Source organism: Bombina bombina, chromosome 4 (genome assembly GCF_027579735.1).
Source record: "Bombina bombina isolate aBomBom1 chromosome 4, aBomBom1.pri, whole genome shotgun sequence".
Classification (NCBI taxonomy): Eukaryota; Metazoa; Chordata; class Amphibia; order Anura; family Bombinatoridae; genus Bombina; species Bombina bombina.
Genome location: NC_069502.1, coordinates 848,830,356 through 848,854,166, shown reverse-complemented (window position 1 = coordinate 848,854,166; position 23,811 = coordinate 848,830,356). Strand labels below are relative to the sequence as shown.

At 37.8% G+C, this 23,811-nt stretch overlaps 1 protein-coding gene across 1 annotated transcript in view; it reads left to right on the top strand.

Moving 5' to 3' along the window:
- The window catches only part of LOC128657976 (zinc finger protein 605-like), a 173,615-nt gene that overhangs the window by 8,651 nt on the left and 141,153 nt on the right, over positions 1 to 23,811 (top strand). The window contains exon 2 of the mRNA XM_053712416.1: positions 16,747 to 16,851. Within this exon, the coding sequence (XP_053568391.1) occupies positions 16,747 to 16,851 (105 nt within the window). The remainder of the gene's footprint in view (positions 1 to 16,746; positions 16,852 to 23,811) is intronic.

Here is a 23,811-nt window from a genome sequence, read left to right as displayed (position 1 = left end):
GGGAAGAGAGAGAGAGAGGGAGGGGAAGAGAGAGAGAGAGAGAGAGAGGGGAAAGAGAGAGACAGGGAGGGGAAAGAGAGAGACAGGGAGGGGAAAGAGAGAGACAGGGAGGGGAAAGAGAGAGAGAGAGGAAAGAGAGAGGAAAGAGAAAGAGAGAAGAAAGAGAAAGAGAGAGAGAAAAGAGAGAAGAGAGAGAGAAAAGAGAGAGAGGAAGAAAAGAGAGAGAGGGAGGAAGAAAAGAGAGAGAGGAAGAAAAGAGAGAGAAAGAGGAAAGAGAGAGAGAGAAGAAAGAGAAAGAGAAAAGAGAGAGGAAGAAAAGAGAGAGAGAGAGAGAGAGAGAGAGAGGGAGGGGAAAGAGAGAGAGAGGGAGGGGAAAGAGAGAGAGAGGGAGGGGAAAGAGAGAGAGAGAGGGAGGGGAAAGAGAGAGAGAGGGAGGGGAAAGAGAGAGAGAGGGAGGGGAAAGAGAGAGAGGGAGGGGAAAGAGAGAGAGAGGGAGGGGAAAGAGAGAGAGAGGGAGAGGAAAGAGAGGGAGGGGAAAGAGAGAGATAGGAAAGAGAGAGGAAAGAGAAAGAGAGAGGAAAGAGAAAGAGAGAGGAAAGAGAGAGTAAAGAGAAAGAGAGAGGAAAGAGAAAGAGAGAGAGGGAGAGGAAAAAGAGAGAGAGAGAGAGGAAGAAAAGAGAGAGAGGAAAAGAGAGAGAGGAAAGAGGGAGAGAGAGAGAGAGAGGAAAGAGAGAGAGAGAGAGAGGGGAAAGAGAGAGAGAGAGAGGAAAAAGAGAGAGAGAGAGAAAAGAGAGAGAGAGAGAGAGAGAGAGAGAGAGAGGAAAGAGAGAGAGGAAAAAGAGAGAGAGAGAGAGGAAAAGAGAGAGAGGAAGAAAAAAAAAGAGAGAGAGAGAGGAAGAAAAAAAGAGAGAGAGAGAGGAAGAAAAAAAGAGAGAGAGAGAGAGGAAGAAAAGAGAGAGAGAGAGAGAGAGAGAGGGGGGGAGAGAGAGAGCAAGAGAGGGGAGAGAGAGAGCTAGAGAGGGGGGGGAGAGAGAGCAAGGGAGGGGGGGAGAGAGAGTAAGAGAGGGGGAGAGAGAGGAGAGATAGAGAAAGAGAGGTGAGAGAGAGCAAGAGAGGGGGAGAGAGAGAGCGCAAGAGAGGGGAGAGAGCGAGCAAAAGAGGGGAGAGAGAGAGAGGAAAGAGAAAGAGAGAGGAAAGAGAGAGGAAAGAGAAAGAGAGAGGAAAGAGAGAGAAAAGAGAGAGAGGGAGGAAAGAGAGAGAAGAAAGAAAGAGAGAGAGAGAGAGGTAGGAGAGAGAGAGAGAGGTAGGAGAGAGAGAGAGAGGGAGGAAGAAAAGAGAGAGAGAGAGAGGAAAAGAGCGAGAGGAAAGAGGGAGAGAGAGAGAGGAAAGAGAGGGGGGAGAGAGAGCGCAAAAGAGAGGGGGAAAGAGAGCAAAAGATTGGGGGAGAGAGAGAGCAAGAGAGGGGGGAGAGAGAGCAAGAGAGGGGGGAGAGAGAGCAAGAGAGGGGGGAGAGAGAGCAAGAGAGGGGAGAGAGAGCAAGAGAGGGGGGAGAGAGAGCAAGAGAGGGGGGAGAGAGAGCAAGAGAGGGGAGAGAGAGCAAGAGAGTGGGGAGAGAGAAAGAGCAAAAGAGAGGGGGAGAGAGAGCGCAAAAGAGAGGGGGAAAGAGAGCAAAAGAGAGGGGGAGAGAGAGCAAAAGAGAGGGGGGAGAGAGAGCAAAAGGGAGGGGGGAGAGAGAGAAAGCAAAATTGAGGGGGGAGAGAGAGGGGGAGAGAGAGAGAGAGAGGGAGGGGAAGAGAGAGAGAGGGAGGGGAAAGAGAGAGAGAGAGAGAGAGAGAGAGAGAGAGGGGAAAGAGAGAGGGAGGGGAAAGAGAGATAGAGGGAGGGGAAAGAGAGAGACAGGGAGGCGAGAGAGAGAGAGAGAGATAGAGAGAGGAAAGAGAGAGGAAAGAGAAAGAGAGAGAGAGAGAAAAGAGAGAGAGAGTGAGAGGAAGAAAAGAGAGAGAGAGGAAGAAAAGAGAGAGAGAGAGGAAAGAGAGAGAGAGAGGAAAGAGGGAGAGAGGGAGGGGAAGAGAGAGATAGAGAGGGAGGGGAAAGAGAGAGGGAGGGGAAAGAGAGAGGGAGGGGAAAGAGAGAGAGAGGGAGGGGAAAGAGAGAGACAGGGAGGGGAAAGAGGGAGAGAGAGAGAGGAAAGTGAGAGGAAAGAGAAAGAGAGAGAGAGGAAAGAGAGAGAGAGAGGAAAGAGAGAGAGAGAGGAAAAAAGAGAGAGAAGAGAGAGAGAGAAAAGAGAGAAATAAAAGAGAGAGAGAGCAAAAGAGAGGGGGAGAGAGAAAAAGAGAGGGGGGAGAGAGAGAGAGCAAAAGAGAGGGGGGGGAGAGAGAGAGAGCAAAAGAGAGGGGGGAGAGAGAAAAAGCAAAATTGAGGAGGGAGAGAGAGAGAGAGAGAGGGAGGGAGGGAAAGAGAGAAAGAGGGAGGGGAAAGAGAGAGAGAGGGAGGGGAAAGAGAGAGAGAGGGAGGGGAAAGAGAGAGAGAGGGAGGGGAAAGAGAGAGACAGGGAGGGGAGAGAGAGAGAGAGAGAGAGAGAGAGAGGAAAAAGAGAGAGATAGAGAGAGAGAGAGAGGAAAAGAGAGAGAGAGGAAAGAGAGAGAGGCAGAAAAGAGAGAGAGGGGGGGGGAGAGAGAGCGCAAGAGAGGGAGAGAGGAAAGAGAGAGAAAAGAGAGAGAGAGAGAGAGAAAAGAGAGAAAGAAAAGAGAGAGAGAGAGAGAGGGGGTTGAGAGAAAAAGAGACGGGGAGAGAGAAAAAGAGACGGGGAGAGAGAAAAAGAGACGGGGACAGAGAAAAAGAGAGGGGAGAGAGAGAGAGAGAGAGAGAACAAGGGGTGGGACTGCTGTACTGCAAAAAATGGCCCATGTACACAGGCTTTAGGACTAGTATATGTGTGTGTGTATACAGTATGTATATATATATATATATATATATATATATATATATATATATAATAAAATATATATATACACACACACACATACATACATAGTTGAGCACATTATATATAAATACATAGTTGAACATTTTATTAAATATGAATATTGCATAAAAATGCTTTTACATGTTTGAATCTACTTGACTGCTAAAGGTTCCAATCTATTTATATTTATATGTATATATATATATATATATATATGTACACCCATATATATGTTAAATTTTTTATAATTGTTTTTAAAGTGTTATTATGAGTGTAACTGTACTTTTAAATGTATTTTTGATATGTTTTGTGATACTTATTATTTGAGCGTAACAGTTAACCAGAGCTTTGAGTTTGCGCTATCTTGATGCCCGTTAAATCCTATTGCGCTCATGTGAACACGTTCAACTTGTAATACGTGTGCAAACAGCTGCGAAAAACCTAATATGCTTGCGTGCAACTGTTAGCGCAAGACTCGTAATCTGGCCCTAAATGTTTAAGAAGCTTTGCAAGGGTTGTGGCCCTGGTCTGCAAAACAGTGTGTTTGTTGTTAACAAAATGACCATCTAAATGCTTATAAAAATATATTTTCTCCCAGAGCTTTTGAAATGCAGCTTTTAAAGGGACAGTGTATTGTAAAAATTGTTCCACCGTTATACCAACTAAAGGTATAAAATCTATGGGAAGTTGCTCCTTTAGGTTTATGTATTTAGTATATATATATATATATATATATATATATTTATTATTGTATATAAAATAGCTGTTTTTGCTAGTTGACGCCACCAACCATATAAATAGACTGAGCTTGATTTCTCTTTTTCTCTCTATGCCGGTGTTCTAAATTAAGTTGTCTACCGCGTAGGAATGTGTCTACCACGTCACTTCCGTTGACGTGAATCAGCTGTTTGAGGTTTTTGGCGCTCACTGCGCATGCGCTTGAGGCCCAACCTCCTTATAACTGCTATTTAAGGCACAACAGGTGACTGAGCTGCATCTTAATAACCACAGAGGAGTGTATAGGGACTGCGAGGGTCTCTCACGCACCTGAGCCATAACGAATGCAGCACAATGATTACTGCTAGTATACAGAGATAACAGATATTGCATCTGTGTTTATTAGTATCGGACTTGCACAGTTTTATAAGTGAGATGTCTACACTACTCTAAATTCAGCGATCTGTTTACAGCATTTAACGTGCAGCCAGCCTAATATGACAGTATGAGGGCGCCCACAACATACTTAGCTAATAATCACAGGGCCCGTGTTCCCATGTTATCCAGAATTACAACTGTTTAAAGCAGGGTGAGAGGCGCAACACACGCCCCCTGTGATTATTAGCCAAGTATGTTGTGGGCGCCCTCATACTGTCATATTAGGCTGGCTGCACGTTAAATGCTGCAAACTGTCAGTATATGGCCGGGTTATAATACAATATATATTTAATAATTATTCTTTAATATAGACCCCCAATCAATATGCATATTCTAAAACCATAAAATTAATATAGATTCCTGAATTCACTGAAATATATTTGTAAGAACCAGAATATGAGTCAAACTATATAGTGTTTAAACTGTTGCAATACTCTTTACAAAGCAAACCAAACTGTAACTTATAACTAGCCTTATTCACAATAGAATTTCATTCAATTAACACAATGAGATTCCAAGATATCAGCTACTAACATTCAAGCAATACAATCCGCTAGGTAGCCACAATTGATTCTAATATGATTCTAATTTAAAACATCATAATAGTATCTTATTTGTGCCAACAACCAAACTCCTATGCCACTTTATCTAAGCTAAAATAAATTCTTAGTTACTTACAATTAAGACCAGTTCTAATATATATATATATATATATATATATATATATATATATATATATTGACCAGAATAGCGTACTCCCACTCACAAAAAATTCACAAATAATAAGTACAGTCCAATAATATGCACTCCCTGGATTTAAGCACAGCACACTTTATTCAGCAGTAATTGGACTGTACTTTATATATATATATATATATATATATATATATATATATATATATATATATATATATATATATATTTGCCAGGTTAAATTACTTAGCATCTAGGATATGTTTAGCAATACACAGGCTATGAAATACTAGTTTTAAAGTACAATTTATTCCTTTAAATCTGCTACCTACAGCAACAATAGATGTTTGTTTAAATAGTTAGCATACAAAAGGCAAGCTTAAAACTAATCAGGACTATGAATATAATTCTAAAATATAAATAATGCTCTTTAAGTCTATCAGTTGTAATTTAACTGCAGTGACTATGCATATATTTAATAACCTTTTATACTTTACCAAAATGACCAAAATTGATAATGCAATTTCCAAAAACCTTCTTGTTTCACCTCAGAATACAAATAAGTGTATTTGCAATTGATAAGAAAAGGTAGCCCAGCTTTACTTATAGTAACTGTATGTCAAACACAGCCAGTTGCCCAGTTACCAGTCAGGTCAGCAGCATGTCCCTTTACCTCTCTTGCATTAAGCTTATATATGTTTTCAATCATTGGTGAAATTGGAAATGCACAACGGAAGCTTGTCTCGGATTGCCCCTTCTAGCTTATCCCTTTTCATTGGATACCTGGGAGGTCTTATCGGATTGGCCCTGGGAAACTTCTTCTTTTTTTTTTTTTAACAGCCAAAGGTTTCCTGGCTGCAATACTGGACCTTGGTCATCGGGGGGCAGCATGACAAACAAACAGTTTCATTTAATAATTTCTAACATTTAAAAGCATTTCTTTAAAATGTGTAATTTAAAATGTTATGATTTCTTTATATTACTAAATTACATGTTCAAATGTACTGTATTATGTCACATTATTTATTCTGATTATTTTAAGACCACACATGAATTTATTCCACTTATAATATATAAAATGCATTTAAACCCATATATTTTATGAAATAACTTAACATCATAATATCCTCATCCTGGATTCAATTTCCTTCTTCAGCCATCCGCTCAACATCACATACATAGATATATGTGGTTCTCACACAATTTTATCTACATTGGATTATTATTCCATACAGATTAATATTTCATATCTTTATATCTCTCTTTGAGAGGATAAAATATACAGGATATAATTTAAAATATCAATTATATGTGTACTTCTTAGATGCCTGAAATGAAAGAGATAATTGTTAGAATGCTCATTTTACATCCTAAAACATTCTATGCTTCCAATATATATATATATATATATAGGTAAAAACATTTTGGAATTTTAGCTCTCAGGTCTCCATGTTTAATATGTGTATGAATATACTGTACATATGTGTACCCCACACACATATACACATATATATATACACACATACAAAATACAGCAGATAAAACATTGTTATTTATATATATATATATATATATATTTTAATGTAGGCTGTATTAAAAATTTAATTTAAAATAGCTTCATTGTAACATGTGTTTTTGCTCGTGTTTTAATACAACAGGGGCAATTTAGCACCTATGTGTATAAGACTGTTTCCTTTGAAATTGTCTGTTCAGCTGAGAACTGTTTTTTCCTGAGTCCAATCAAGTTTCAAAAGGGCTGTTTGTGATTATACAATTGCATAATTTAGCATATTGAGGGTTTCGGCTGGATCTTAAATTTAGCAATGTCTCCCATGTCTGAATTAAGAACTTGCAATTCACAGTGTAAATGACCATATCTTTGATCACCAAATGTTTTAGGGCCATAAGAAAGGTCCAGTCACCATCTGATAGGGACTTCAGCTTCACACCCCAGCGGGATATCTTTTGGAAACAATCCTTTTTTCTCAGATGTGGAATACATAGAATATACAGATGATTATCTTTTGAGGCAATCTGTCTTTTCTTTGAAATGTAAAAGAGAAAACACTGAACTATTTCCCAAAATAAATACACTGTATCTGTGTCAGACACAGGCTTAAGGGGATAAATGATGTGTTTGAATTTTCTAAACCAGGGGAACTGTATTCATTCAGAGGTAAATCAGGTGTAGTAATTGTGTATACAAATATATGCAAGGTTCCAATGAGTCCTGTAACCCCTATTTTTTCACAGCCCCTTTGTTTATCAGTCAGTAAAGAAAAATCCCACTGTATCGATATGTAGTGGTAACTTTTGTAATGGAAGTCCAGACAAACACATCAAATTACAAGAAACTCACTCACCCTCCTTCTTTCGTATAAGGCCCTGGAATATGGCATCGCTGTGGATCACAGCATAGTTGAAAATACCTTCTGTAGTATATGCAATGTTTGGTACATCCAGTGAGAGAGAGTGCTTGTAATGCTGCTGGGAGCGGTTTGAAGCCTGGGCAAACCGCCAAACAATGATACAATCAAAATACTTCCACACAGGTGAAAAAGGTTCCAGCAGTAAATGGATCGAGAAAAAGAGGTTTAAAAGTATATCCTTTATTAGTATCCGTAAAAAGTGTACTGTGTAAGTATCACAGAAAAAAACTTTGCAATATCACAGCCAGTAAGCTAGTCAGCCCAAAAGCTCTATATCAAACAGACCAACATGTTTCGTGCTGGTACAGCACTTCGTCAGGGATAGTGAAGGGTTAACTGTTCACCTGTTAAATGCATATTGGGTCCAATCGAAACTCAGCAACTTTACTCTGTCCAATAAGGAGCAGGATACTGAATTCAAATTGTGTGTCATACTATGCTTCATTTGTGTGTTTAGCTTGGACCAAAGCTGCAGCAACAGGTGTTCAATATAAGACTAATCATTAGTTGTACATACATAAAAAATATCAGAAGATATAGAGCTCAATGATGTAAATGAATTCTTAATGTGGATAAGATCAAAAACAGCACAATTAAATATCCTCATAGAGTTAAAAGCACCTTACCCCAGTCGCCACATGCTGCGCCAAGGCAAACAAGCACAGCCACAACATTGTTGTATGCAAAACATGAATGCCAAACTTTATGTTATATTATGTTGAATGTCAGCTAAGTAGCTGAAAAATATCGATTTGATATAATAGTGGATACATAAACATCCTTACATGAGTGTACAAAGTATGCTGTGAGATATGAACTATAAACCTGCAGGGTTAAGTTTTTTAAAGGAAATATCCTGAATATTTTTTGTGTTTTTTTGGCTTTTGGTTATCCTTATTAATCTGACCTGTAGAGGGACTAGTCCATTGTGCATTAAGCGAACTAGGTGCATATATATGCATGTATCTTTTAAAGGGGTATCCTCTATATTATTCAGCTTTTAGCATTCTTATTGGTCTGACCTATAAAGGGATCTAGTTCCTTATAACCAGAAAAACCAAGTGCTGCTAAGTTATTGGAGTAGAATCCCTAGAGCACGAATAAGTTTAACCATTTGATATGTTCCTATATTGAATTCCCTATTAGCAGTGCAGATGATCGTTAACCTCATATCTACTTAAAGGGACCTAAAAAATGCCATATTATATTCTCATCGTTAAACAACTATGTAATCCAGTAGAAAAAGTGAATTTTGTGTGTATTATTCTAGTGATGTGTATTCTATTTTATATTTTTCCGTGATAAAGATGAAAAAAAGAACAAAAAGGAACAAGTGAATTTGAGATCTTATAATAAAAAAAGAGTGAAAATATAATTCCAAATAAAATGGAAATTTAGTGATAAAATTAATGATGATAATGACACCTTTATGTGTCAATACCGGATCTTGAACTATGTAGATCCATTAGTGAACCCCATATTTTTGAGGTGTGTACTTTAATTTGAACCCACTGAACTTGTAAAAATCTAAAATAATTATTTAGAGATTGTGATAGTTGTTTATCCTATGAATAATTCGAGAGGTACAACCTGTTACCAATATTTCTTGCCTTCCTAGATACAAATTTTATATTGTTTAAAATGTTACTATCAAGAAGTTTGTCTTTTTCTAATATGGCCAATATTAGAAAAAGACAAACTTCTTGATAGTAACATTTTAAACAATATAAAATTTGTATCTAGGAAGGCAAGAAATATTGGTAATAATCTAAAAAGGCACTTTGACAAAAAAACTAATAATGCTCAGAGAACTTGGTTAGAACCAAAATTGTTTTTTTTTTAAATGTGGCACCATTCCATGTAAATCATGTGAATACGCTGAAGTTGATTCTTGGTTTTCATCTTATCACACTGGTGAAACATTTAAATTAAAACATAATTTGACATGCAATTCGATCTTTGTGGTATATTTAATTACCTGTAAACTATGTAAGAAACAATACACAGGTCGTACCTCTCGAATGCTCAAAGACCGAATAAGGGAGCATCTCTTATCTCTATCAGATAAGGAGCCTAAGACTCCGGTGGCTAAGCACTTCAGGTCACATTGTGAAAAAACACATAAATACTTTTCATTCAAAGCCATTGACTATGTTCCCAAACTAAACACTGGAGGAAATAGACATGAAAAACTAAATAAAAGTGAAACCTTTTGGATATTCAGGTTACAAACAGGAGCTCCAATAGGTATTAACGAAAAATCAGATTTAAAATTATTCATAGGATAAACAACTATCACAATCTCTAAATAATTATTTTAGATTTTTACAAGTTCAGTGGGTTCAAATTAAAGTACACACCTCAAAAATATGGGGTTCACTAATGGATCTACATAGTTCAAGATCCGGTATTGACACATAAAGGTGTCATTATCATCATTAATTTTATCACTAAATTTCCATTTTATTTGGAATTATATTTTCACTCTTTTTTTATTATAAGATCTCAAATTCACTTGTTCCTTTTTGTTCTTTTTTTCATCTTTATCACAGAAAAATATAAAATAGAATACACATCACTAGAATAATACACACAAAATTCACTTTTTCTACTGGATTACATAGTTGTTTAACGATGAGAATATAATATGGCATTTTTTAGGTCCCTTTAAGTAGATATGAGGTTAACGATCATCTGCACTGCTAATAGGGAATTCAATATAGGAACATATCAAATGGTTAAACTTATTCGTGCTCTAGGGATTCTACTCCAATAACTTAGCAGCACTTGGTTTTTCTGGTTATAAGGAACTAGATCCCTTTATAGGTCAGACCAATAAGAATGCTAAAAGCTGAATAATATAGAGGATACCCCTTTAAAAGATACATGCATATATATGCACCTAGTTCGCTTAATGCACAATGGACTAGTCCCTCTACAGGTCAGATTAATAAGGATAACCAAAAGCCAAAAAAACACAAAAAATATTCAGGATATTTCCTTTAAAAAACTTAACCCTGCAGGTTTATAGTTCATATCTCACAGCATACTTTGTACACTCATGTAAGGATGTTTATGTCTCCACTATTATATCAAATCGATATTTTTCAGCTACTTAGCTGACATTCAACATAATATAACATAAAGTTTGACATTCATGTTTTGCATACAACAATGTTGTGGCTGTGCTTGTTTGCCTTGGCGCAGCATGTGGCGACTGGGGTAAGGTGCTTTTAACTCTATGAGGATATTTAATTGTGCTGTTTTTGATCTTATCCACATTAAGAATTCATTTACATCATTGAGCTCTATATCTTCTGATATTTTTTATGTATGCACAACTAATGATTAGTCTTATATTGAACACCTGTTGCTGCAGCTTTGGTCCAAGCTAAACACACAAATGAAGCATAGTATGACACACAATTTGAATTCAGTATCCTGCTCCTTATTGGACAGAGTAAAGTTGCTGAGTTTCGATTGGACCCAATATGCATTTAACAGGTGAACAGTTAACCCTTCACTATCCCTGACGAAGTGCTGTACCAGCACGAAACATGTTGGTCTGTTTGATATAGAGCTTTTGGGCTGACTAGCTTACTGGCTGTGATATTGCAAAGTTTTTTTCTGTGATACTTTCACAGTACACTTTTTACGGATACTAATAAAGGATATACTTTTAAACCTCTTTTTCTCGATCCATTTACTGCTGGAACCTTTTTCACCTGTGTGGAAGTATTTTGATTTTCTTTGAAATGGTTCAGTGGTCCTATCCTATATCAAGCTATAAACCTCTGCCCTTCCTCAAGATAACTGACAACATTTCTTTTTAAGTGACTTTGTGACCCATCCTGTGTAATCAACAGAAGTGGGGGAGGATTGAATATGGGTTTCAAAGCATTTAATGTCTTATAAATGAATGAATCATTTGGTGCTGATAGCCAAATATAATAATATATATATTAATCTTCACATATACCTTGACAAAACAGATAGCTGAATTTAGATTAGTCTAGAGATCTGACTAAAACGTCAGATAAAATGTGCAAGTCCGATACTAATGAACACAGATGCAAAATCGGTTATATCTGTATACTAGCAGTAATCACTGTGCTGCATTAGTTATGTGTCATGTGCGTGAGGGGCAGTCCCTATACAGCTGTTGGAAGGATGTTGGGCCTCTAGCGCATACGCAGTGAGTGCCACAAACCTTCAGCAGCTGATTTACGTCCCCGGAAGTGACGTATGGTAGGCATGTTATTTTAGAACACCGGCTGGCCTCCTTATCATATCTCTGTCTGATTACACAAAAGGAAGTGCAATTGAAAATGAACATTAAAGTACATATCTATCCCACCTCCCAATGTGAGCATAAATTCTTCTGCACTTTCTTGTTCACAAAGCTTTAAAGGGATAGTAAACTCGTACATTTTCTGTTAGAATTCATAAAGATTGTCACATAATAACTAACATTGCAATAAACATCTATTAATTAAAATGTTTGCATTAGAAGATATATTTAATTAAAGATTTCAATCTAGCCCAAGCCCTCTGAAAACGAACAATATCAGCCTATAAATGTGCTCATACACACATATCACTTTATTTAAAGATGGCCACCAGCACATGCCTAATCCTACCCGTACACCTGCTACGTCACAGTAACGCTGAAGTAGTTCCAGGCTGGGCATTACTGTGTACAAGCAGGCAGCAGGAGTGGCTTGACTAAGGGGTATGTTTCTAACTGTTTCAGGCACTCCCTCCTGCTGATGTAGTGTGTTTCTGTCTGTAAGATCGCATGGGACATACTATTTATAGTTAGAAATGTTTTGTTGTTATACTGATAACAGCAAAACATTTCTAACTATAAATAGTATGTCCCATGTGATCTTCCAGGCAGAAACACACTACAGCTAATAGCTTTCTGTATTATTGGCACTTTACATACTGCCTGAATGAGCACTGTACTCTGGTATAACAGAGGCTATATTGCTGCTGATCCCTATAGTGATAATCAGCAGTGGTGACTCTAGGTACAATATATAGGGGGGGTACATAAGATACCACAGTCAAAACTGGGGGGGGCACTAATAATTTTCACCACTAAATCATACCACTGAAGAAACCCAAAATAAATATATACACATATATACAGTGTATGTGTGTATATATATATATATATATATATATATATATATATAAACACGGAAGGGGACTGCACTCCTAGACTGGACCGGTTACACATCCCATGACCCTGCAACATGCTCAGCCCTGGGTGCTCAGTGGCAGTCATAAGAAGCTGTGCTGTCCACAGAGTCACAGGCAGTTAACCTCAAACAGGTCTGGGTGCAGGAACCATAGGGGAAATTACAAAACAAATTAATACAACTCACAGAGAAAAACCCTGCACTCACTAGCAAGCTCTCAGCTTAGATTAAAAGCAAAAATGGAAAGGTTAGTTACCACATCTGGCCAAATGGGACAAGCCCAGGTACCTCGTCGAGGTCTCTTCCAAAACCTGAGTCCCTAAACAGCCACACAATGCACGCTCTCAATCCAAACAAACTGGGAACAAGTGAAGGGTGCACAGGCTTATGTAATCAACCCAGTCATATACAAAACACGGAAGGGGACTGCACTCCTAGACCGGACCAGTTACACATCCAATGACCCTGCAACATGCTCAGCCCTGGGTGCTCAGTGGCACTCACAAAAAGCTGTTCTGTCCACAGAGTCACAGGCAGTTTAACCCCAGACAGGTCTGGGTGCAAGAACCATAGGGGAAATTACAAAACAAATTAATACAACACACAGAAAAAAAAGCCTCCACTCACTAGCAAGCTCTCAGCTAACCTTTCAGGTAACTAACCTTTCCATGTTTGCTTTTAATCTTAACTGAGAGCTTGCTAGTGAGTGTAAGGTTTTATCTGTGTGTTGTGTATATATATATATATATATATATCAAATTTTCCACTAGCCATTGGCGAGTGAAAATGTAACAGTGGCAAGTGAAAGTTAGTGAATAAATGTTAAATCAACATTAACTCACTGACAAAAGCCTGGTGATGTGTTGTAAGTAGCAAGTTAGCACATTGTATTTGCAAGTGCTCACTCCTATTGCAGCACTGACAAACACAAATTTTGGGCTATGTGCTAAAAATATTATCTAAAGGGATATATATCCATGAAAGGGCATGGATATGTTATTCCTCTAGGGACGTAGAAACCTCATGAGGGCTTGGACTGTTACTTCTGAAGGGGTAAATGGTAGCAGAGAAAAAGAGATTGGAGAGGAAAAGTGAAGACTGTAGAGATAAAAGAGCGTGGAGAGAGGGGAAAGAAAGAGTGTAAAGAGAAATTTGCCCTGAGACTGAAGAGAGAGGGTAAAAAGAGATATTGAAGAGAGGAAGGAGTGGAGAAATATTATTATTAAGAGAGAGAAGAGAGAAATACAAATTTAAAAAAAAATAAATCTCCAGCTCTGCTTTGACCTTCCATGACTGACAGTAACTATGTCACCTAATGCGACTCCAGTCTCCAGTAGTTTGTTATCCGCTGCCATTTTTCCTAAGGGCAAACTGTGTGACGCGCGTGTAGGTGTGACTCTATTTGAGTCTAGTTTTCCCTAGTTTCTCCCTAGTTTTCCCTCACATTGCCCTGCCGACCCTGCCACCAAAGTTTTTTTTTTAAAAATTCAACAGTGGTGTTGTTTGTGACAGGGGAGCTGGGCAGGCTGGGGCATTGGAGCCTAGTTGGAGCCAGACTGGGACTGTCCCAGTGAAACCGGGGCAGGTGGCAACCCTATGTGTAATAGAGGATACCTGCGTTAGTTTGGAGGGTCACACGGCAGGGAGAAGTGTAAAATGCCAGTTTCTTTAGGTTCCAAAATGGCGTCCCTTCAATTCCAATTGGCTGATAGAATTCTATCAGCCAATCAGAATTAAGGTAGAAAAAATCCTATTGGCTGATGCAATCAGCCAATAGGATTGAGCTGGCATTCTATTGGCTGATTGGAGCAGCCAATATAATGCCAGCTCAATCCTATTGGCTGATTGGATCAGCCAATAGGATTGAATTTCAATCCTATTGGCTGATCTAATCAGCCAATAGAATTTTTTCTACCTTAATTCCGATTGGCTGATAGAATTCTATCAGCCAATCGGAATTAAGGTAGAAAAAATTCTTTGGATTTTAATGTTGGGGGGTGTTTGTATTTTTCTTTACAGGTAAAAGAGCTGATTTCTTGGGGCAACGCCCCGCAAAAGGCCTTTTTAAGGGCCATTGGTAGTTTATTGTAGACTAGGGTTTTTTTTTTATCTTGGGGGGGGGCTTTTTATTTTGATAGGGCTATTAGATTAGGTGTAATTCTTTTTATTTTTGATACTGTGTTTTTTTTTGTAACAGCGTTTGTTTTTGTAATTTAGTAATTTTTAATAAGGTTAAATAGTATATTTAATTAATTTGAGTAGGGTTAGGATTTTTTAATATGTAATATAGTTTAATTTAATTGCTAGTTTAATGTAATTGTAGTATAACAGTTAGGGTAGGTTAATTAATAGTTTAATATAGTTAATTTTAATTCTAAAGGTAAGTTTTAATTTTTTTATAAAATAGGGATGTTGTAATTTTAATGTAAAGTTAGCGGGTTGTTAGGTTTAGGGGTTAATAGCTTAATTTAGTTTATGGCGATGTGGGGGGCTGGCGGTTTAGGGGTTAATAGGTTTAGTTAATAGTAGTGATGTGGGAGGCCAGAGGTTTAGGGGTTAATAACTTTTTATTTAGTGGCGGTGGGGTCCGGAAACGGCGGAATAGGGGTTAATAATATTATGCTCAAACTAAACCACACTTACCTGTGTTGTTTTTACTTCACCTTGATTTATGTTTTTACTTGTAACTTCCTAATAAATTTTGTTGAATTTGTAGAAATCAATGGGATATCTGGCAGCATGGAACATAAGCTTTCAGACTCCCATTGATTCCTATGGCATCCGCTGCCTCCAGGGTGGCAGATTGAAAACCAGGTATGCTGGGCTGGAATACCCGCGAGCGTACCTGTTAACTATTTGATAACTTTTAAAAAGTGTCAAATAGTGCCGAATGTATATTCGGAACAACTGTAATGACGTAAGCATCGATCTGTGTCAGATTGAGACCGGTGGATTGTATGTTACATCACAGATTTCAACTTTTGCCGGTCTGTAGGCTTTGATAACTAGGTCGAATCAAGCTCGCCACAATTACACTGCGGAATTCCAGCGTATTTGCGGTTGACAGCTTGATAAATATCCCCCTTTGGGTCAGATTACAAATTGCGCGTTATGACTTTCCCGTGTGCAATATTGTCTTTTCGCAAGCAATTTTTATTCCGCTGATATTACACGTCTTGAAATAACGTGATTGCACGCACGCAATCGCCTTTCCCGCAGTAATCCATACCGTGATCAAAGAGCTTTAGTTAACTGTTTTGCGCAACAAAAAAGTTGTGCAAAACACTTCAAAAATACATTACAAAGAACACTTACACTCATATTAACACTGTCTAATAAATATTGCACAAAATGTTATAAGGGTTCAAAGTTATAAGATCTCGGGTGTTAGAAAACAAAAGCAGGCAAATAGATTTAACGTTGAGACACATACACATACATATACATATCGAAAGATGAATATGTATGTATATACATATGTTTATATATGTGTACATATATATTAATGAATTTATATGTGTATATATGTATGTACAGTCATATATACACATATAAAAAAACATTACTATATATGTACACATATATTTATTTATATATATATGTGCATTATATCCCTTTGCCATTATAAAAACATGATAAACATATTTATGCAATATTCATATTTAATAAAGATTTTAACTGTGTATATACTGTAAATATTTCACATTTGTTAATGCGATTATGCTATGTTGTATGGAGGATGGGTGTTTGTTTTCATCATTTTGTTTCTCTCCATTGTCTTCTATGGGGAATGTGAAAATGCAATGGCATTTTAGCGGTTGCTAGGTTTTTCTTCCACTTTTTTTTCTCCATTGATCTCTATGGGGCAGTACATGCACACGCATATGAAAACCGTTATTTTTTATTGCGTTTTTTTCGTTGTTATTTTGCAACTTGTAATCCAGCCCAACCCGAAATGTGCAACAAGCTGTGTTTTTGCGATTGCCAATAAAAGATTTAACGCAGAACTTGTAATGGTAAAATATTTAACAGTACACTATATTTGCAGATCTTTTACATTTGCTGAAATATACCCTATAAGTCTGTGTATACAAATTACAATGTCCCTTTAACTGCGGTGCTGCTTTATCAGTCACATTTGGGTTGTCTATGTTCATGGCAAGTAGATTGGCTACACAAGGGAATTGTCTTGTCATGTGACCATAATGAGATGGAGAATATGAAAAGAGTATACACACAGGTGATGTGAGAGGGGCCAGTGAGTCTGATTTTTTTTTTTTTATGTTTACTCTTACAGCGTGTGACTAACTTACTGACAGTGAGTCACATGACCGGGGACAAGATGACAACAGAGGAGATACTGACCCACACCCTGCAGATCATGTACCTGCTGACAGGGGAGGTGAGAGCTGATGGGATATGTTATATTAACTGCTGCATGTCCCTGTGACTGGGTGTATTTCTTTTTCTACATGTGTTTAATTAAAAATGTATTAAAATGGTTTGAAAAGATCAGAATAGGCTGATTGAAGCCTGACATGTCCTCACTCTTCTGTATATGGGGTAAACTACCTTTTCAAACTAACAGTGATATTTCACTTTTTCTTGTTGGAAAGCCAAAAATACATATATTTTATGCATTGAAAAGTGTGCCCTAAAATATTATACCCCTATATTAAACAATATATTATGATAAAGTAAACACAGTAGATTTGCATAATCAACAAATGCAAGATAACAAGACAATACAATAGAATTTACTCTGAATTTCAAATGAGTAGTAGATTTTGTTTCTAACAAATTTCAAAGTTATGTCTATTTCCACTCCCCCTGTACCATGTGATAGCAATCAGCCAATCACAAATGCATATACGTATAGTCTGTGAATTCTTGCACATGCTCAGTAGGAGCTGGTGACTCAAAAAGTGTAAATATAAAAAGACTGTGCACATTTTTTTAATGGAAGTACATTGGAAAGTTGTTTACAATTACATGCTCTATCTGAATCACTTTCTGCAATGAGATTTATTTTTTTTGCAAACAAATGTATGCAGGCTATTTTTAAACTAGACATTTGCACTGAAACACCAGCTTAATTGCAATGTGTTGGTTTACAGGAGAATAAAGCCATTTTTAAAGTTTTAGAATATATTGCACCACTTGAAAATTGTATTAAGGAAAACTTACACAGTGCAGCCAGAGCACAGCACCATTTGAAGAGATCAGCCTGATGTGAAGCAGTGCTGTAAAGCAAAAGAAATAATAGTTCCTGTATCTGTCCCGTTCTTTCTGCATGACATCTCAGACCACTGCATGTTCTGCCTTGGGGCTCTATTAAAGTATTTACACCACATTTTCAGCACGTCTGGTCACCTAAGGATGCCCATTAAACTGCCAACTCTCAAAGAAATGTGTTTAAGCAAACAAAAGTTAGGCATCTGGTTTATGGAGTTAATGGTGGTTAGTGGGTTTTAGTGCTTGGGGTATTTATTGCATTGGGGGTCTGGCAGTTTAAAGGTTAAATGTGATGGGGGTTTAGGTAAACGTAACAGTTTACAGCAGCATTAAAAAAAAAAAAAAGTTAAATTTTAAAATGTATGATGTGCATTGTGCATGTGATAATCAGCTTGTAATTTTATTGGCAAATTTGTCTAGCATTATCGCCTAGATTACGAGTCTTGCGTTAGCCTTAAAAAGCAGCGTTGAGAGGTCCCAACGCTGTTTTTTAACGCCCGCTGGTATTACGAGTCAGCCAGGTACAGGTGTACCGCTCACTTTTTTTCCGCGATTTTAGATTACCGCAAATCCCCTTACATCAATTGCGTATCCTATCTTTTTAATGGGATTTTCCTAACGCCGGTATTACGATCGCTGGAAAAAGTGAGCGGTAGACCCTCTCCTGGCAAGACTCCTAACGCATTTTAAAGTCAGTAGTTAAGAGTTTTATGGGCTAACACCGGAACATAAAGCTCTTAACTAAAGTGCTAAAAAGTACACTAACACCCATAAACTACCTATTAACCCCTAAACCGAGCCCCCCCCCCCACATCGCAGACACTATAATAAAATTATTTAACCCCTAATCTGCCGACTGGACATCGCCACCACTGTAATAAATATATTAACCCCTAAACCGCCGCACTCCCACCTCGCAAACACTAGTTACATTTTATTAAACCCTAATCTGCCGTCCTTAACATCGCCGACACCTACCTAAATTTATTAACCCCTAATCTGCCGCCCACAACGTCGCCACTACTATATTAAATGTATTAACCCCTAAACCTAACACCCCCTAACTTAAATATAATTTAAATAAATCTAAATAAATTTACTATTATTAAATAAATTATTCCTATTTAAAACTAAATGCTTACCTATAAAATAAACCCTAAGATAGCTACAATATAACTAATAGTTACATTTGTATCTATCTCAGGATTTATTTTTATTTTACAGGCAAGTTTGTATTTATTTTAACTAGGTACAATAGTTATTAAATAGTTATTAACTATTTAATAGCAACCTAGTTAAAATAAGTACAAATTTACCTGTAAAATAAACCCTAACCTAAGTTACAATTACTCCTAACACTACACTATAATTAAATTAATTACCTAAACTACCTACAATTAAATACAATTAAATTAAATAAACTAAAGTACAAAACCAAACACTAAATTACAGAAAATAAAAAAGAAATTACAAATTTTTAAACTAATTACACCTAATCTAATTCCCCCTAATAAAATAAAAAAGCCCCCCAAAATAAAAAAAATTCCCTACCCTATACTAAATTACAAATAGCCCTTAAAAGGTTTTTTTTGCAGGGCATTGCCCCAAAGTAATCAGCTCTTTTACCTGTAAAAAAAAAATACAATACCCCCCCAACATTAAAACCCACCACCCACACACCCAACCCTACTCTAAAACCCACCCAATCCCCCCTTAATAAAACCTAACACTAACCCCTTGAAGATCACCCTACCTTGAGCCGTCTTCACCCAGCCGGGCACATGTGGACGTCCAGAAGGGCAGAAGTCTTCATCCAGGCGGCATCTTCTATCTTCTTCCATCCGGAGCGGGTCCATCTTGAAGACATCCGACGCGGGCCATCCTCTTCCATCCGACGGCGACTGAAGAATGAAGGTTCCTTTAAGTGATCATCCAAGTCATCAAGACATGTACCTCATCCAAGATGGCGTCCCTTCAATTCCGATTGGCTGATATAATCCTATCAGCCAATCGGAATTAAGGTAGGAAAAATCCTATTGCCTGATGCAATCAGCCAATAGGATTGAAGTTCAATCCTATTGGCTGATCCAATCAGCCAATAGGATTGAGCTTGCATTCTATTGGCTGATTGGAACAGCCAATAGAATGCAAGATCAATCCTATTGGCTGATTGCATCAGCCAATAGAATTTTTCCTACCTTAATTCCGATTGGCTGATAGGATTCTATCAGCCAATCGGAATTGAAGGGACGCCATCTTGGATGATGTCACTTAAAGGAACCTTCATTCTTCAGTCGCCGTCGGATGGAAGAGGATGCTCTGCTTCGGATGTCTTCAAGATGGACCCGCTCCGCTCCGGATGGAAGAAGATAGAAGATGCCGTCTGGATGAAGCCTTCTGCCCCTCTGGATGTCCACTTGTGCCCGGCTGGGTGAAGACGGCTCAAGGTAGGGTGATCTTCAAGGGGGTAGTGTTAGGTTTTTTTAAGGGGGATTGGGTGGGTTTTAGAGTAGGGTTGGGTGTGTGGGTGGTGGGTTTTAATGTTGGGGGGTATTGTATTTTTTTTTACAGGTAAAAGAGCTGATTACTTTGGGGCAATGCCCAGCAAAAGGCCCTTTTAAGGGCTATTTGTAATTTAGTATAGGGTAGGGAATTTTATTATTTTGGGGGGCTTTTTTTTTTCATTAGGGGGATTAGATTAGGTGTAATTAGTTTAAAAAAAATGTAATTCTTTTTTTATTTTCTGTAATTTAGTTGGGGTTTTTTTTGTACTTTAGTTTATTTAATTTAATTGTAGTTAATTGTAGGTAATTTATGTACTTAATTTAATTATAGTGTAGTGTTAGGTGTAATTGTAATTTAGGTTAGGATTTATTTTACAGATAAATTTGTACTTATTTTAACTAGGAAGTTATTAAATAGTTAATAACTATTTAATAACTATTCTACCTAGTTAAAATATATACAAAGTTGCCTGTAAAATAAATATAAATCCTAAGATAGCTACAATGTAACTATTAGTTACATTGTAGCTAGCTTAGGGTTTATTTTATCGGTAAGTATTTAGTTTTAAATAGGATTAATTTATTTAATTGTAGTAAATTTATTTAGATGTATTTAAATTATATTTAAGATAGGGGGGTGTTAGGGTTAGACTTAGGTTTAGGGGTTAATAAATGTATTATAGTGGCGGCGACGTTGGCGGCGGCAGATTAGGGGTTAATAAATATAATGTAGGGTTCTGCGATGTTGGGGGCAGTAGATTAGGGGTTCATAGGAATAATGTAGGTGGCGGCGGTGTCCGGAGCGGCAGATTAGGGGTTAATAATATAATGTAGGTGGCGACGATGTCGGGGGCGGCAGATTAGGGGTTAATAAGTGTAAGATTAGGGGTGTTTAGACTCAGGTGCATGTTAGGTGCCGACATGACTTTTATTTCCCCATAGGAAACAATGGGGCTACGTTAAGAGCTGAACGCTGCTTTTTTGCAGGTGTTAGGTTTTTTTTTTAGCCAGCTCAGCCCCATTGTTTCCTATGGGGAAATCGTGCATGAGCATGTTTTGCCAGCTTACCGCTACCATAAGCAACACTGGTATTGAGGTGAGATGTGGAGCTAAATTTTGCTCAACGCTCACTTTTCTGAGGCGAACGCCAGCTTGAAGAAAACTTGTAATACCAGTGTTGGCTTAAGTGAGCGGTAAGAAAAAAAGGCTCGTTAGCACCGCACAGCCTTACCGACAAAAACTCGTAATCTAGCCGAATGTGTATTACAAAACAAGCAATACTAATGATACGTACAATACTGATTGAGCGTTGAGTGACGCTCAACATACAATCAGTATTGCAAGAGTTGTAATCTAGAACAGTGATAGACAAATTCCTAACACATGGGGCCACAGATCAATATTTTCTAAACCTTAAAGTGAATGTACATTTTGATGCTAAAGTGCCGTGTTTTAAAAAAAATTCGATTAAAGACAGGGGCACTTTAATTCATCAAAATTTGCATTTCACTCGTGTTGTGAAAAAATACTTACCTGTTAATCTTGACAGCCGCTCCAGCTTCCACCGCCCGTCGCAAAGCCTCTTCCTGGGTCTAAAATGAGGAATCTGGCTTCCTCCAATCACGGCGTTGAATCAGACACTGATTCCCCCGGGGGGGAAGCCGTGATTGGAGGATGACCTATCCATAATTTCTGATGTCAGAAATGGCTTGTGACGACCGGGGGAAGCTGGAGCGGCTGTCAAGTTTAAAAGGTAAGTATTTTTTTCACGAGTGAAATGTAAATTTTGATGAATTAAAGTGCCCCTGTTTTTAATAGAATTTTAAAAAATCGGGCACTTTTGCATCAAAACTTACATTCACTTTAAAGGGCATGAAACCCCAAAATACTTTCATACATGTGGTGAGAGTCCACCATCCTTTACTCTCTGTGAATTACTCTTCCTTACCACTTGGACAAGGCAAAAATTCCCAAACCCCAAGATCTCTATAAAACCCCTCCCACTGCACATGTACCTCAGTCTTTACTGTGCCTCCACTGGAGGTGGTTGAAGAATGAACACATGCATTTGTTCTTCATAGAGAGGTTCTCGGTTTATGTTGAGGCCCAGGTTCCACTCAGAGTACAGTGCTTGTCAAAGGGATGTATATGGTTTGTGGCTCCTTTTTCACCTCATGGGAAAAAAAAATTCACAGACATAATTGGTCACAGGGACTTGCTTTTGCCTCCTATGAATCTGCAATATACTCCTATTCCATAACCTCTGCTGATATATTTCAGTACTGGGTTGGTTGTCTACTTGTTGTTGTTTGCTGGTCAATGAGTGTCTGTTGGTAAGTATAATTTTTTAACATTTAGACACTTATTATGGGAACTTATAATGTGTATGTATGCATGTGTGTGTGTATGTGTGTATATATATATATATATATATATATATATATATATATATATGCACTGCTGAATCTGTTGGCGCCCTCTACAAATAACCGATACCGCTCTTACGTTCGTTGGGTTAGTGCACGTAGGTCCTCATGCACATCTGGTACTATGTGAGGTTTCCTCAGGTGATGAGGAGTCTGCCTCTGATGTTAAACCTGACACTTTCTCTTTTTTTAGTTAAAATTAAACATATTCATTCTCTTTTAAAGAGGTTTTAATTACTTATGGGGTTAAAGATTCGTAGATTTCTGATGATAAGCTTTGAACAAGTTTTTTCTTCTTTCAAAATGGAAGCTAATCAGACTAGTGGGATTCTCGGAAGGTGAGGTTGCCAATAAATATTTAAGAACTCTGTACTATTTTCAGGGCTCTTCAGGCTTGGCCACTGTTGAAAAGGGAGTCTAATTCCCATTTCCAAACATTATCACTGCAGTGGCTTATGTCAACCATCAGGGGGGAACTAATTTCCCTAGTCATGAGAGGAGTGTGTTGTATACTCTCATGGGGGGGAGAGGAATCAATTCCATTCTTAACTCTGCAATTCTTAGTCCAAGAGTGATCCACTGGGAAGCAGGCCTTCTCAGTCACCAATCTCTACAACCAGGGGAATGGTCTCTTCACCAGAATGTGTTCAATCAGATTGTGGGTTTTTGGGGTCTCTCAGAGATAGATCAGATGGCTTCTCGTTTGAATGACAAACTTCCCAGGTACTTTGCTAGGTTAAATGACGAACAAGCAGAGTTTGTGGAGGCTCTAGTAGATCCTTGGTCATTTAAGCTTGTTTATCTATTTTCTTCTTTGGTACTTCCTCAAAAAGTGATCTCCAAGATAAGCCTAGAGGAATATTCAGTAATCCCGATTGCCCTAGTTTGGCCCTGCAGTATTTGGTTTGCAGATCTGTTTCAGATATCTAGTTGCCCTCCTTGGCCTCATCCTCTGTGGTCAGACCATTTATCTCAATGTCCGTTTGTCCATCCGGATCTCAAGTCTCTTAACTTGATAGCATGGATATTGAACGGTTAGTCCTTAGACATAGAGGTTTCTCTGGTTCAGTGATTAATTCAGACTCGTAAGCCTGTAACTAGTAAAATGTATTATAAGGTCTGGAAGGCTTTTATTTCTTGGTGTATAGATCATTGTTTTTCTTAGCATTCTTTTAGAATTCCTATGATTTTGCAGTT